At 45.7% G+C, this 15,489-nt stretch overlaps 1 protein-coding gene across 2 annotated transcripts in view; it reads right to left on the bottom strand.

Annotated features, from left to right (window-relative positions):
* LOC142589443 (uncharacterized) overlaps positions 1-15,489 on the bottom strand; it is a 103,274-nt gene that overhangs the window by 80,321 nt on the left and 7,464 nt on the right. The window contains exons 2-6 of one of the 2 annotated variants that reach the window (XM_075700913.1): positions 9,199-10,664; positions 5,365-5,426; positions 3,743-3,807; positions 3,573-3,643; positions 3,435-3,498 (exon numbers count right to left, since the gene is read on the bottom strand). In XM_075700913.1, the coding sequence (XP_075557028.1) occupies positions 3,435-3,498; positions 3,573-3,643; positions 3,743-3,807; positions 5,365-5,426; positions 9,199-10,655 (1,719 nt within the window). In that variant the 5' untranslated portion in view covers positions 10,656-10,664. The remainder of the gene's footprint in view (positions 1-3,434; positions 3,499-3,572; positions 3,644-3,742; positions 3,808-5,364; positions 5,427-9,198; positions 10,665-15,489) is intronic. The other variant, XM_075700914.1, reaches the window with a different exon arrangement.

Raw genomic sequence — 15,489 nt, 5'->3', positions numbered from 1 at the left:
TCTCCGCTCGTTCACGGGCCCTCTGGACAGCCAGGAGCTGGATGTCCTGTCTCGGGTCTGTGATGGCCTTCGTCCAGTCTTCTTCTGTATTAAAATCGTGTAACACAGGGCACTGCCAGAGCATGTGATTTAATGAGCTAAATTCAGTGCCACAATCTGGGCAGAGTGGATCGATGTCCGGGTGGAGGATGTTCAAAAAGCCCCTAGAGGGGTAAGACCCCGTCTGGAGCATGCGAAGCGTGCTAGCTTGTGGCCTGTTGAGCTTGTGATGGGGGAAAGGAAAACGCTGCCTATTCCCTCTGTAATGAGAGGTGATTTCATGAAAAGTAACCAATGGATCACTGTGGACGAGCTCTCCCGAACTCTCCCGAGACACCCTCCCGTCGTGGCATACGAAACCTCGCACACGGTCGTGGGCTATCTCATTGGGGTTCAGGTGACCCGGTAATACGTCTGGTCCCATGTGAGCTGGGAACCAGACTATGTGGTGAACAATGTCAGAGGGGTGTTTGCCGTTTAGAATCCTGGCTGCTTCTTTGGCTATCAATCCCGATGCGAACGCTCTAACGGCTGCTCGGGAGTCCGTGTATACCGTAGTGCGTTTTGAGTCCAGTAATCCGAGAGCTATAGCAGCCTGTTCCGCCACATCGACCGAGGAGGTTTTCAGCGAGGCTGCCGAGAGGAGTTCTCCCCTGTCATCGACTATGGCTACGGAGAACTTGTTGGCACTGGCATGTCGCGCCGCCTCAACAAAGGTCTCCGTTCCGGATATGTTCTTTAAGAAAGTTCTAGCCCTCGCTAACCTTCGACCTTTATTGTGTTGGGGGTGGACATTTCTTGGAAAAGGGTCTACAATAAAGGAGTTCCTTGTCTGAATATCAAGTTGCGTGATATTTCCCTGATTGAAGCTAGGACGGAGGCCTGCCGCATCCAGGAGTCTTCTGCCTGCTTTGGAGTTTGATAATCTAATAATTTGTGCTGATCTTTGTGCTTCTATTAATTCCGAAGTTGTGTTGTGTACTCCCAATGTCATAAGTTTCTCTGTGCTAGCGGTGATTGGCACGCCGATCACCCTTTTGATACTTTTGCGCATAAGCGTGTAATTTCTCCATTTCTGTTTTCGTCGCAGATATATTTATTAAACACTGTATCCACTTGGAGTGACGAGCAGGTTTTTTATTTTGTATCCCTCGTTGAGCAGTTCCCCGCTTTATGGGAGTCGAGCAGGAATGATTACAAGATAACGCGAAAAAGCGTTAGTGTAGCTGGTTGGTCTGCTCTGCCGTATGCTATATGGCAGTCCGCCGTGTGGATGTGCTCTGCGCCGGACCGCGGCAGGCCGTGACGTCGCATCACATGACTGATCGGCCCGCAGACTTGGTCCGTTGTGTGGATCGGCCTATAACAGGCACTGTTGACCTGGCTGGGACATGTTATTTTTTTACATTGAGCCTGGACATGATCCTGGACATGTTTTGTTTGTATTGAACAAACAAACTGGGGGTAAGGGGTGTGACAAGCATGTGACACCCCCTCAGGCATAATGATCGTTGGCCCGCCAAGCTCGGTGGGCAACATTGGTCACCACACCAAAAAAAACACCGATGAGCACAGCCGCTTGGCAGTCAGTCAGCTTTGACCACCACCATGCTACAGAGCGCCACTGTAATGGTGGGTGCCTTGAGCCCTCCCTCGTTCACAAACCCGGGCAGATCGTGACAGCGGGTGGAGTGAAGTTGAGCGAAAATGAAACCTTTCAACCGCCCATGTTGTTGTCAAGGGTAATTTCAATGTTCTTTTTTCTAAAAAAATGAAATAGAATTTGACAAGTAGCATTTTATTTTTTCTTAATACAAGGATGTTTTTTGCAACGAATGGTTGAGTACTAGAGACAGAATTTAAGTGGGGAGTGCTTTCGTCATCGGCCAAGTTCTTGAATGTCCCAAGGTAGTCTTTAACCATGTCCTGTATTTACCTCGATTTCTCGATTACAGTCGCCGACTGATTTTTCGAACTCGAAAAATTCTGACATGCTTGATTATTCAGTCTGCTTCACGGCACCGCCATTCTCCCCATAGACCATAAGGTGTAACTGCCGAAAGTTTGGACACCTTGCAACCTCTCGTCTCATTTTTAGGACACTCCTTGAGCCAACTCGATCGAGAGCACCATGCACCGACTCTGACCGGTGCATGGTTCGACTTGCTGAACGCCATTTTTGTTTTGAACGGAGCCTCCTTGCTGCCCCACGAAGTGGCGCTACTGCAAATCCCCGCTCATCATCATCGTTTCTGCCTGGTTCGTGGCTACAGCAGTTCCAGTCTCAGCTTAGTAAGCCATGTCAAGACGATCCAGAAGCTGATCTGTTTGTTTCTTCGTGTACGAGGCTGAGAGAGGCGACGTTTTTCGTTTGTGCGACTGGTGTCGCCGTGACAGGGCGGTAATGTTTGCTTTGTGTGCTGTGTCGAGGTTGCGGTGATCCAATGCGGCGTACGGAAACATCACGTAAGTGTCTAGTGGCGCTGACTGTGCCCGTGCAGACTGCGCTGGGGAATGGCGGCAAGCGGGTGCCGGGAGGCCTAGGATTTGTTGCCTTCCGATGTGCTCCCTACTGACGCCAAAGATGTTCTGCCGAGACCTACGCAGTGGTTGCATTGCGATTCCGGAAACAGCCTCATTTGACAGTTTCACAGGTGCTGACACTGCTGTACTGACATGCGCAGAACTCGACGACAACAAGATCATTCGTCAGGTTTCTGCTGCACCGCCTTACGATGACTCAGAGTTGAAAGACGCACCATGTGCTATGCTGCCGTCGCATGCAGAGCGTGTACTAGCAGTGACTGTGCTTTCAGCTGCTTATAGTGACCGTACGACCCTCTCCGAGATTCGGGCTTATCTGATTGCGCTTAAACAGAACAGCGTGCAACGGCACATTCACGATTTCTTCAAGCCTACTGCCGAGCCCGAATAAGTGCATGGAAATAAAGGATTTCTTTTTTTTTTTTCTTAATCTGCTTTTCCGGACACCTGTTTATTCGGACATTTCCGCAGTCCCCATGAGGTCAGAAGAAACAGTCAGGAACTGTATTAAGGCTTTGTTCGGAATAATGTTGACACCTTAGAGATTCTCGCGCACTATCACTTTAGCTGGACTTAATATTTGCCTTTAGTGTCCCTTTAATTAGCAACTAATTACCATGCATCACCTGTCCCCTCGTGGTATTCACCTCTGACGGCTTGTCTCTGAAAGAACCGTCCTTTTATTTCATAATGGCTGTTTTTAAATATTGCTTAAGGTCTGCGTAGAAACACCCTCTGTGTGTGTGTGTTCTAAAAACTATCAGGACTTCTTGCCACCACCCCACTGCCCCCCCCCACCCCCGACATAGAAATAATGCTGGTGTGGTTAGCCATTAGCACACCCAACTTACCAAAAATTGTTTGTTCCTCTCGGCATTGTTGAAGTTGAACATCTTTTTAATGTTGACTAAGGCACTGAAAAAGCACGAGAGGAATACTTTAATGGTCAGTCACAACATTCCATGCATATTACGAAAAATCCCACATACGTCTCTTTTGCCGTGATTGAATGAATTAGAAACACTTTGGCTTTCCTAGTCTTCGGATAAACTTTCAGAACCTGAAAAACGAGAATTTAAAACATTTTGTTGCACTTAAGCATGGAGTTTTTGAAGTGTCATTTAGTTAAAAATAGCAGAACCAACACAACTCTACTAACCAAGGCAGGCCAGTGCAACCGCTTCCACTCCACCCAAACCACATCATCTTCAGCAAACTCAATTTCTGTGCAAACAGGACAAATATGAGACAAAAACAATATTACAATATCAAATAGCAGTAGCTTGTGGGAACAGCCTTTAACACAAGCAAAGTTGAAACTACGCAAAATTTGTCGCACCAACTTGTGCAAAAACATAAGTGCTAATTACTGCCAAAATGGAGGACAATTAGGAAGATGTCCTTTGATATATAAGCTATTTCACAGATGAAACCACAAAGCTCTAGGATGAAGCTTATTGACAGAGCCAAGGAATAACTTAAAAACGAATTATCTGCATAAATATATGTGGTACGTATACTATGTGGGCTACTTTCTGTGTGATCTTAAATAGGTTAGTCCACTTCCACAGGAAACAGCTACTACTACATGATGAAAGCTTGTTCTCCTTACAGTAAGAGTGGTTTCTGTTCTATGTCTTGATTTTACGACAAAGCCTTTACAATTGAGTTTTTTTTTTTCTTTTCTGCAATGGCTGCATTTAAATTTGGTACGGTCTGTCAAAAGCATACAGCTGTATGGAGGCATATCAGCACATCCTTATGTAGACAGGAAAGCAACTTAACACGTAGGAGGCTGGATTTATCCCTGAAGACATGATAAATATTAAAGTGAAGCTTTCTCTGCGAACCCTACCGGACTTTCCTCACCGCGAATACTGGGTACTGCTATTGTTTTGCCGAATCGCTCACACATAAGAAAAAAAAATGAATCACGTGCTCAATGATGGGATCAAACCTCTGTCTTCCAGAACAGCAGCCTGATGCTCTAACCATTTGGCTACAATTGCACATACACTCCTATCGTGCCAACACCAACTAGCTCTTTGATGATTGCCGCACATGTCGCATTGCATAGCATGGGTGCATGAGAACACATGCACCAGTTTCCTTTACACCAAAGCCACAGGAATGAAATGGGCAAATTTATAGCATTTGATTAACTATTTCACAATAGCTCTCTTTCTCATTCACTCTCTATTTCACATACACAGATGTATGTTGGATGTGCATAATTTTGTAATTAAATTATCAACTCATCATTCACAGCACAACAGCACATCTGTGAATGAGTTAGCAGCAAGCACATGTGCCACAGAATGGGTTCCCGGCCCTCAGCGCAACTGCTTGACGTGTTCGTGCGTGTGCGCGTCCCCCCCCTTTTTTTTTTTTGCCAGCACCTCCTCTTTCTTAACACACAATTTGTACAGAGAATGTGCATTCATCTAAAGGCCTTAAGGGCAACTCTTATTATTGCCTGAAATTCGGCATTTAGAATTTTAAAAAAAGACAGTAAGGTTAGCAGTTTGACAGGTCATATTTTGTAAGCATCGTAGAAATGTTTACTGCATTCGGCTACAAGCAGCGGATGAAACAATAGCTTGAGTGGTGACCGCAGCACAGCCACCACTCAGTAAGTTGCACCCAGGTCGGTCCATCCCCCCCTAGTGATGTCACTGTGTGCACATGTCTATGCCTTTCTCATTTTTTGTTTCCCTGCAATGCAAACAAAATCACCCCATTACTTTTCTACCGGAAAAACGGCACATATGCAGTGCTTACTTTCCTGTGGTGTGGCATCAGACACAGATGCATCGTCATCTTCAGAGCTCTCCCCATGCATCCTAAGATGTGAAACAAGGTTAATCAATAAGAAGAATGGTGCATGAAACATAATAGAACCATAACACTGAGTCTGTACAGAACATTAGACTAAAATTCATGGACATTTCAAGTATTTCGATAATGCTGAAGGACAAAATGCAAAGAGGGGAAAACAAACCTTATTCGTAGACATAAATTGAAAAATAGTGAAATCTCCTGCTTCTTATCTACAATTCCTTGCAGTTATGTAGCTGCTGAGTTGGACTTCAAGCTATTGAGGTCACTTTTCTAAGTTGGTTTTCCTCTTTTAGTGTTGTCGATCACCTTCTGGCATGATGGTTAGTATATTGTCTGAAGTTTTACACCAGGCATTTCTAGAGCCTAGGGCTCGAAACTTAAGCCATGATGGCTGTGGTGTGCAATAGCAAAGCAACAATATAGTGGCATGGTCTGGTCACTTAATCTCACTTTCTCTAGTTCCACTATGGCAATGGGATTTAAACTAGCTTGTCTTACGCTGCTGCGAACAAGCCACATTGCAATCGTTTAGCAACACTATAAAAAATATGTCAAGGATTTTTTCCTGATAGACAGTGTCCATGACATAGCCTCTAGTGGGTTCTGTAACTTTTGAGTGTTCAAAACTTGTCCTCAAGTCCAGTTTTCAAGGAATTTAAGGGGCACATTTATTTTCAAGGAGTTTTACAGGCCAGGGATGTGAATCTTTCTTTCAAATTCAAGGGTTTTCAAGGATTTCAAGGTGGCATATAAACACTGAATTAAAAGGATCCTGAACCCGCCCTCGACCTTGGTAAAAAATCATAGGCCCAAACAATGAAACGTTCCTTTCCTTCGAGCGCTTCCTAACCTTACGTGAGGCCTCCTTACAGCGAAGGACCGATGGAGGAAGCAAACATACTCTGAAAGCTCCCTTCACCCGTCCTCGCGTAAGGAGCGGTTGCCACATGCCTGGGTTCAAGGTTATCTCTTAAAAGCTTTACGCGAACACCATTATTCTATAAAAAAATTTTGTATCGTCGCACAATCTTTAAATTGAAGAGCTAATATAGAGAAGCATGGACGCTTTCTTCTAGTTTTGTTTACTAAAGTTAAAAAAAGTAGCGCATTACAGTGCAAAACTTGATGTGCTCCATCAACGCTGGCACGCCGGCGTCATGCAACGCCTAGCAATGCTTTTATGCCGCACGCGTGACTGAAACGAACATGCCTGGCAAGACGTACCGTGCTCGCGCTTCTCCGCAGGTGGGCGACAGCGCGCATGCGCAAGCAAACGTCACGTGGTTAAGCAGTGAGGTGAAGCGCTCGTTCAGGGCCAGGAGCGGCGTAAGGACGCATGAAGGTAGCATTGGAGCTACCTTATGCTGAGGAAGCACCAAGGAAGCCTTCACCGAAGGCCCCTCAGTAAGGAAGCTTTCAGAGTGACATAAGGTAGCCTCACCGCAATGAAGGATTTCTTACTGAGGTAAGGAAGATTTCATTGTTCGGCCCATGGTCCGCGGATAGCATACGCTACTGTGAGCATTTCAACCAAGTTTTGCAGTCGTGAGTGGCACATGGAGCTTGCAAGCAGAGCGCAAAATCAGCTTTCTCTCAAACGCTCTTTTTTTCAACAGAATCCTGCTCCTCACTCTTTTCTGGATGCTTTATTTTGGAATATAGCACATTTCCATATGCAGCTGCTATTGGCTAAAAGCTGACATCAATCAAGAAGGCTGCTATCAGTGCGCTTCTTCCTACTGTTACTGCGTATACTTGAGAACATTCTGACAGCTCGTGTGTGAAAAGAGAGAGAAAAAAAAAAAGGTGTGGCCCATGACGTATGCATCATGCAATCCTCAAGCTCAGGTATCTGAGAATGCAGGGAAGAAATTTCGCTTGCAGAAGCTAGATGGGGGCAAGTGGAGAGGGTCCAGATTAATTTTAACCACCCATTGCCCGGGTACACAGGCGTTCTTGCATTTCAGTCCCATAGAATGGCAGCTGCTACAGCCGGGATTTGATCCCGTGCCCTCTCCCTTAACATCACAATGCCAGTCACTACACCACCATGGTGAGTATTAAATGCAATCAAGTGGCAACCTGTGACCATACGTAAGTACAATGGACACAAAGAAAATTAGTGCTAAACTGCTGAATTAAACCTGTAAGTGGTGCCTTCATACTCAATTATACAATAACAGTTGCTCTGGATGAACATCCACATTCTCTACCTCAAAGAAAGTATGGTTGTATAAATAGCAAGTTTTAACCATGCTGTATTACCATAAAAAAGTGCATGACCTTATCTTTCTACACAGTAAAACAAAGCTGCAACAAAGCAGAGAATTACCGCAATACAGGATTACTGACACCAAACATGGTATGGCTAACTTTGTAATGTAAATAGGCTGCATGTTTATCTAACCAGTTGTGAGGTGCACAGCGTATCGTAGAAAGAAGACTCAACAGTGGACACTAAAAAGATGCAACTTTAGGCATAAAGTGAACTGCCTGCATAAAAATTAAATCTAGGCATGAAAACTGCAACTATTCTAAACATTATTTCACAGTCGACTGCTGCATAATGCTTAAACTTTCACATATTTTTTATTGACAACAGCTCGAAGTGGCTGATTCTTTTTTTTTTGATCAGGTGTTTCTTGCAACACAATGTACAGGTGACCATGGCATGCTATTGAAATACAGTCAAGCCCAACTCTCTATTAAGAGGAAACTCACTTAATGCAAAGCATTTTTCATTATTCAAGAAACATTGCAAGCAGCCTGTGTAGGTACACGCACTTACAATAGCCTGGTTTTCACACCAGTTCATTTAGAACAAGTAGAACAAACTGTGGCACAGCAGCTCAGATTTACCCAATGCAGAACTCAAGAGACACAAAGAACACCCCGATAGCTTTCACAGTGTAAACTTTATGGAGTGTGATGTTTGATGCCCAACATGGTACTAAATATGATCTTACAGACCATTTTAATTATCTAACGTAACATTCCTTGTACACTGAGCAATGCCAGAAATGGGTGCATGCAAGTGGACTGAGCGGCCACCTGTGCCGGAACATTGGAGAGAGTTTTGACTTTAAGCAGTAAGTTAAGCAAAAAATAAAAGTTTTACAGCTAAGTTCAAGCGGGAAAATCTGAACATGCTATAACAGCATATAACAGCAGCAATCCGTTACACATAGTAGCCTGTGGGCAGCCTGGCAAACCCTGAAAGTGCAATCCAGCAGATTCTGGTCAAGCAGACCTCAATAAAACAGTCTGCACAAAAAAAAGAAAAAAAATCACAAGCATTATTTCCGTGTTTCAAACAGATGCATAACGCCAACATCCTCATGGCTGCTTTGATGGCAACTACAAATGTAGCAAGTTTCTATTATAGTGAACACTTTTTACACCACTAAGCAGATGCTTCACTCAAGGGCACCATAAAACGAAATCAATAGAGGAAATCTGGCCATTAGAGCTACTGAAAAATATGCAAATGTGTTTACATCACCATATACAATAACACTGCACACAATGAGACTTGCTCAGCTATCAGCAACATGCTTAGCAACTGCATTTTGCCACTGCACTTTTCATCAGAATTTAGACATTCAGTACCTCTTGCTGAACCTTATGGTCAGCAACTATGAAAATGCATACCATTCATACACCAACAAATCAAGATATTAATAAATGTCAGAGCCTTTAGTAGCAGATGCATAAGTTTTTTGTAAGAGTTACAACATGCAAGAAAAAAAAATCAGGAAGTGCAAAAACGCTCACTCAATTACGTGGATGTACCTTGGGGACGCTGTTGCTGGCTTCTTCTTTTCTGGGGCTCTGGGGCTTCGTTCAAATTTTCGCATATGCCTTTTGCGCCTAGCAGATGAAGAGTTGCTTGCTTCCTCGGTGCCATCATTCACACAAACTACAGCTGGTGACAAAGACCTCTTCTTGGGCATTTGAGTAGCTTCCGTAAAAGTGTTCGCATCCCAGCTGAAAAAGTCCTTCACATATGCACAATCTTGCTTGTTGTGTCGCACAAGATTGTCCATGCGGCTAGTACGAAAACTGCACTTTTGGCAAGCATACTGGCTAAGACGACTGTCAGAAGTGGTTCCTGGTGCAGCACTTTGCTGCCGATAATGAGTAACACAAGTCTTTTCCTCAGTTGAAATTTTTCTCTTTGCTTTTGAAAGAAGTGGGCTGCTGTTGCCAAACTTCATGCGCTCCATCTTGGATGGGAGGGACTTTGTTGGCGTAGGAGGTTCAGTATTTGTAGGAACCACAGCTTGCAAGTTATCTGGTATTTTGTGAGAGGCTGATTTTCGTTTCGAAACTGCAGGTTCTGATGAGCGTTCCACAGTCTCACCACCAGGGGATCTCATACGCACTGAGGGTTTGCGTGGACGAGATGACCGCCTCAGTTCTGGCTCGGAGGTAGCTGCTGACCCATTTTGTGTAGCTGCATCAACTGGATCAGCTATTTTGCTTTGTGGCACTGCTTCAGAAAATGTAGCTGACTGCTCAACATCTTGTGGAACTGCTTCAGTAAATGGAGCTGATTGTTCAACAACTTCTGGAACTGCTTCACTAATTGGGGCAGCTGGTTTAACGACATCCTGTGACACCGCTTCAGCAACTGAAGCAGCTTGTTCAGAAAAATCTCGTGGAACTGCTCCAGCAACATGAGCTGGCTGCTCAGCAACATCTAATGAAACTGTTTCACAAGTTGGAGCAGGTTCCTCAGCAACGTCTGGCTGAACTGTTTCACCAGGTGGACCTGGTTGTAGGGGAACATCTTGCGGAACTGCTTTGCCAAGTGGAGTTGGCACTTCAGTGAAGTCCTGACTGGCACCAGGTCCAGACTCATTCTCTGGCTTTTTGGAACATTGTGAAGATGGTTTCACTAAATTCTCAAGTTCCTTGTCCAATGGATTCAATGTTCTTTTATCTTTTAACAATGCTTCTCGAGTGTTGCATTCAGGTACTGTCACACTGCCCAAAACTGACTCCAGCTTTTCAATGCCAGGGTGCATTGAAGGAGGTGTGCTTTCTGCAAAGCTTTCCTGAGCAGCTGTTTCTGATGCTGCAAGTTGCTCAGCTTGACCTGGATCAAGTGCCTCATTTCTGTATACTGACTCCAGTGCAGCATCAACCAAAATGTCATGAACGGAGCTTTCGCTTACATGTTTTTCTGCTGCAGGTGGTATGGACTGGCTGAGCTCAGGCTGCTCCATTCAGCGCAACTACAGAAGAGAAAAGTTATTCTTATTAAAGTGGGAGGCTCTTGAGTTCAAAAAGAAAAGAGAGGGAGAGAACACAAATTTTACAAGGCACATACAAAAAATATCAACTTAGGGAATATAAAGCAACACTTAAACATTTGCTGGTTCAATGGATCATCGAATGCTTGTCCCACTTTGGTGAACAATATTTGCTATATTGCAATAGGCAAAGCAGAATAGAGTCAACATGCATTAACTCCTAGGGACCACTGACTTTTTCTTAATTTATGAGATGGTTGAATTATTTGTGGCTAATTGAGGTATGGTTCAAGACAGAATTTTTGTTAACTAGAAGACACACCTATCGTAGATGGAGATTGTTTTATGACATTTCAGTAAAGTGCATACTCCCATCTCCTGAACTCCGAGCAGTAGAGGCTGGGGCTTTTATCAGCCAATCAGTAATGAGAGCCAGCTGCATGCTCCAGAAAAAAAGAGGAAGGCATACCTACTGTGCTTCACTAATCTTTTTGTGAAGATTTCATTCAGTCAGCGTCGCATGGAGACGCTGACTGAAAGGCGGTGATCCCGGGTTTAAGTCCCGGACCAGGATGAATTTTTGTTCAACTGTGAAGCTTTTCTTTAGAGAAACCCGTATCGGTTTCCTTCGTAGCACTTAGCTACATTTGGGTATTTTTCCCTATATTAATTACTTCTCTTCACCTTGCAGGTTTCCACAGAATTATTACATCAATCTCTTGTCTTTGCTTCTGAGTTCTGGATAAATTCGACTTCAACTGCCATCTGCTAGCCGCCTGGTTAGCTCAGATGGTAGAGCGGCTGCCCCAGAAAGGCAGTGGTCCCAGGTTCAAGTCCTGGACCAGGACGAATTTTTCTTCCACTGCAAAGCTTTTATTTTGAGGAACCCGTATGGGTTTCCTTTGTAGCACTTAGCTACGTCTGACCTCTCTGCCTTTCTGTAAATAAATTTCTCTCTCTCTCTCTCTCTCTCTCTTAGCTACGTTTGGGTGGATGTCTCATTTTCCCTTTATTAATTACTTCTTTCCACCATGCGGGTTTCCGCAGAACTATTACGGCAGATTTAGGAATACTCAATAGCCTCTCAATCGGAAAAAAACCAACGACTAAGAACCATTTTTATGTAGCATGAAATGTCCGCTGAGCGAACAAGAGAAAAAAAAAAAAACACTGCCATGAGTGGGTATCAGAAGGGCAGCTGTGGCCATGACCAGCATGGCATGTCCGCCCATCTGGATCGCGAAAGACAACTGAACTCATTAACTGTTCACCAACACTGAAATGAGAGAAAACGGAAACGAAAACCCAGCTTCTATGTAGTATGAAATGTCCACTGAACCAACAAGCGAGAGAAATCTGGCAGAGGCTGTGTAGAAGTCTTAAAAAAGGATTAAGGAAGTAGCAGACATGACATGACCCACAAAAGCATTCGATGTAGTTCAACTACCACACGGTCAGAGGAGGTACAGGACTGCATCCGTGTCCTAGCAGCACTACACTTAACACTTTCTTGATGATGTACCGAGAAACCCAAATCACAACCCTTTAATGACGTGAATCCTTCACACAGGCATAAGTTAGCATAGTCACATTCATTTCACCAATTCGAGTATGGCCATGAGTGGGGCATGAACAGCATGAGTGGGGCATGAACAGCATGAGTGAACATGAGCATGAATGTGAGTGAGCATCGGCGAGTATGAGTGGATATGAGTATGAACAGGAGTGAGTGACTGAGTGAGTGGGCAAGAGTATGAGCCTGAGCAAGAGCTGGTGAGTGTGAGTTGATATGAATATGAATGCAAGTACCAGTAAGTGTGACTAGACACAAGTATGCATCTAAGTGATAACCAGTGAGCGCAATTGAAAGCAAAAGAAAGCGCAATTGCAGTAACTATAAAACACATAAAACATGCATGCCAGCAGACCTGCAGAGCAGCATAAAGTGCACTCGGGGAGGGAAAAGGGAAGCCATGGAAACAGTCATCTGTTCAGTGCACGATATCTGCAGCAGTAAACAGCTTTCTTCAGGTCGCAGTTGGACATACGATTGGTGCCTTCAAGCAGAGCAACCCTTGATGTGGGCATAGATTGGCATACTCACTCGTGAGTATGTCTCATTCTTACTCCCACTCATTTCACAGTCTTGAGTGTGGCAGCATGAGTGAGCGATGAAAGGTGTGGGTGGATGTGAGTATGAACGGAAGTGAGTACATGAGAGTGTCAGTAGACATGTGAACGAAAGCGAGTGCCAGTGAGTGCGAGTGGATGCAAGTATGAATGTGAGTAGGTGCTGACGAGTGTGAGTGCAAGCGAGTATGAACGCCAGTAAGTGCACATCATGAACAAAAAAAATATTGGTGAGTGGGTGTTTACTTATTCTGCCGATCTATGCACACAGGTAGGCCTCCTGAATTTACAGACGCCTAGTGATTACTCTGCACATATGGTCATGTAGCAATGCCAAAAGACCAAGTGCAGCAAAATTATCAGCTGCATTAAAAGCCTAGCTTTAGATACAGATATAAAATAGCCTCCATGCTAATTTTTACAGTTGAAATATGACTGAATGCATCACCAAAAGCTTGTAAAAATGAATGAATGTATGAAACCTTTATTGGAAAGGTCTACGTTGGGGGATAGGGAAATTCGCATATGGGAATAGACATTTTTGGCTCCGAAATTGAAAAACACCACAATTACTGCTCATCAGAAATACACAAAACCCAGACCGCTGAGAACCAGCGCAGTGTCTCAACACAACCTCAGAGATTAAGTGACAGCTGTGGGACTCTGAAAATCTAAGGTCACGGTATGGGATTTGCATCATATCCACAAAGCAAGAGATGCACACATTGTTTGCTTTGGTGCTATTTAAAGACTTAAGAAAATTAGACAACAGCCAACCCTGCAACTTTAGCAAGATTGTTTTCGTAGTATATACAACTCGTTAATAACTGAATTAACACGGCAAGCTGGGCGAGTTGGTGATTGAACATGTTCCTAAGGGTGGGCAGTGCAATCGGACGAAAGACTAGAGGAAGTGCACGCTCGTATTGCACTCGCATTGTGTGCTTCCTCTTGTGTCTTTTGTCCGGGTTGCGCTGCCCACCCTCAGGAACACGTTCATTAAAGGGACACTAAAGGTTACTACTAAGTCAACGTGGACTGTTGAAATACCATCACAGAAACCTCGAAACGCTTGTTTCGTGCCAAGGAGAGACTTATTTTAAGAGAAAATGCGTTCTGAAGCGTCCGCGTACCTCTAGCGCAGTTCAAATCGCCCGCCCTCCGATCGAGGAGTACTGACATCATGGTCTCATAGTGATGTTGCGCCATCGGTGAGTAGAACGGCGTCCGCAGACGGCGCTACGGCTTTTCTGCGCAAAACGCGAACGCGCGGCCAGAAACAGAGCTAAGACAGAGCCGACAGCAGAGCGAAAGCGGGAGTATGGTGGCTAGCGGAAGGAGAAACGAATTACGTCCCACGGCACACGGAGAGTCCGTTTTCGTTAAACTATAGGCTGCGGCGAGCTCGCAGCGTGGTCGGCGTGGTCTATGAGAAGCGACGAGCCTTTTCGCACTCGCAACAGGGCATAAAAATGTGCGAATAGACGCAAAACTCGGCCTAGAAACGTGCTTCGCCACAGCCAGGGCTCAATACGACCCAAGCGGGCACGACCCAGATGTCGTTTCCCGCACCGCCACCAGGCGCCGCTACTATACCTCAAACTCAGACGAGCTTAAGGCAGAACTGAGGGAGGAACAGGAGAAGCGGGTAGCACTGCAGGCGAAAGTTGACAATTTTGTCAAGGTGGAGGCGGCCCAGGCCGCGCAGTTAGTAAGGACCGTGGCCGAGCTTGAGGCAGAAAAAGAAAGGAGCGCCGAACTGGAAAGGCGGCTCGACGCACTGGAGACGCGGGCAGCGGAGAAGGTCGGGTCAGGACAACAAAGTGTTGGCAAAAACTCGGAAAGTAGGGTAGACCCTACAGGCGAAGCGGGAGGCAGGGAGCCAAAGCAAGCCGTCGTCAGCTCGCCGCCGGTGACACGGCGTAGTTATAGTGAAGCTGCACAACGCGCCCCGAGTGAGGCGACGCTGCAGCCACAGGGGCGCCAGCGGGCGCAAAGGGAGGGGCAGCAGGCACAGGCTGCAGTCGAACGGTTTGCACGTAGAAGGGTCCTGGTGATAGGGGACTCCAATGTGGGGAGGGCCGAACAGGGCGTGATGGCGAGAGTGAAGGCGGACGGGCGAGTACAGGTGGAGGTGCAAGCGGGCAAGGGTATGGCGGAAGCAATGACCAAGGCGCGGGAAGTAATTGGGGTCAGCACGGAGAGCGACAGCTTGGTCATTATGCATTCTGGGCTCAATGACGTGCTTAAGGGGAGAAGCCAGGACCTTGAGAGGCACATTGAGACTGGGCTGAGTAAGCTTAGAGAGGCCTCCGGGAGGGTGCATGTGACCATATGCACTATCCCAGAGGTCCAGGGCCAGGCTTACCAGGTAGAAAGGAGGGTGGTTGAGGCCAATCGGGTCATTAGGAGTCTGAGCGGACGACTCGGGTACAGCGTGATGGAGGTCAACAGGGACGTGTACGGAACCGGCTTCCGACCTTTTGTGCAGGATGGTATTCACTACAGTGGTGCCACTGGCAAAAGGATAGGGGGCAGGATGGGTCGCCAGGCAACAGCTTTTTTAGGGGGACCCAGAGCCCTGAAAGAAGCAGTGTAGGCGTGGACGATTCGAGGCAGGAGCCACAAACACGCGAACATCGGTACTGTAGGAGAGGTGACAGGAATAAGCGCAAGA

Source organism: Dermacentor variabilis, chromosome 1 (assembly GCF_050947875.1).
Source record: "Dermacentor variabilis isolate Ectoservices chromosome 1, ASM5094787v1, whole genome shotgun sequence".
Taxonomy (NCBI): domain Eukaryota; kingdom Metazoa; phylum Arthropoda; class Arachnida; order Ixodida; family Ixodidae; genus Dermacentor; species Dermacentor variabilis.
Note: the sequence above shows the minus strand (reverse complement) of the source record. Positions and strands in the feature narration are given on the sequence as shown.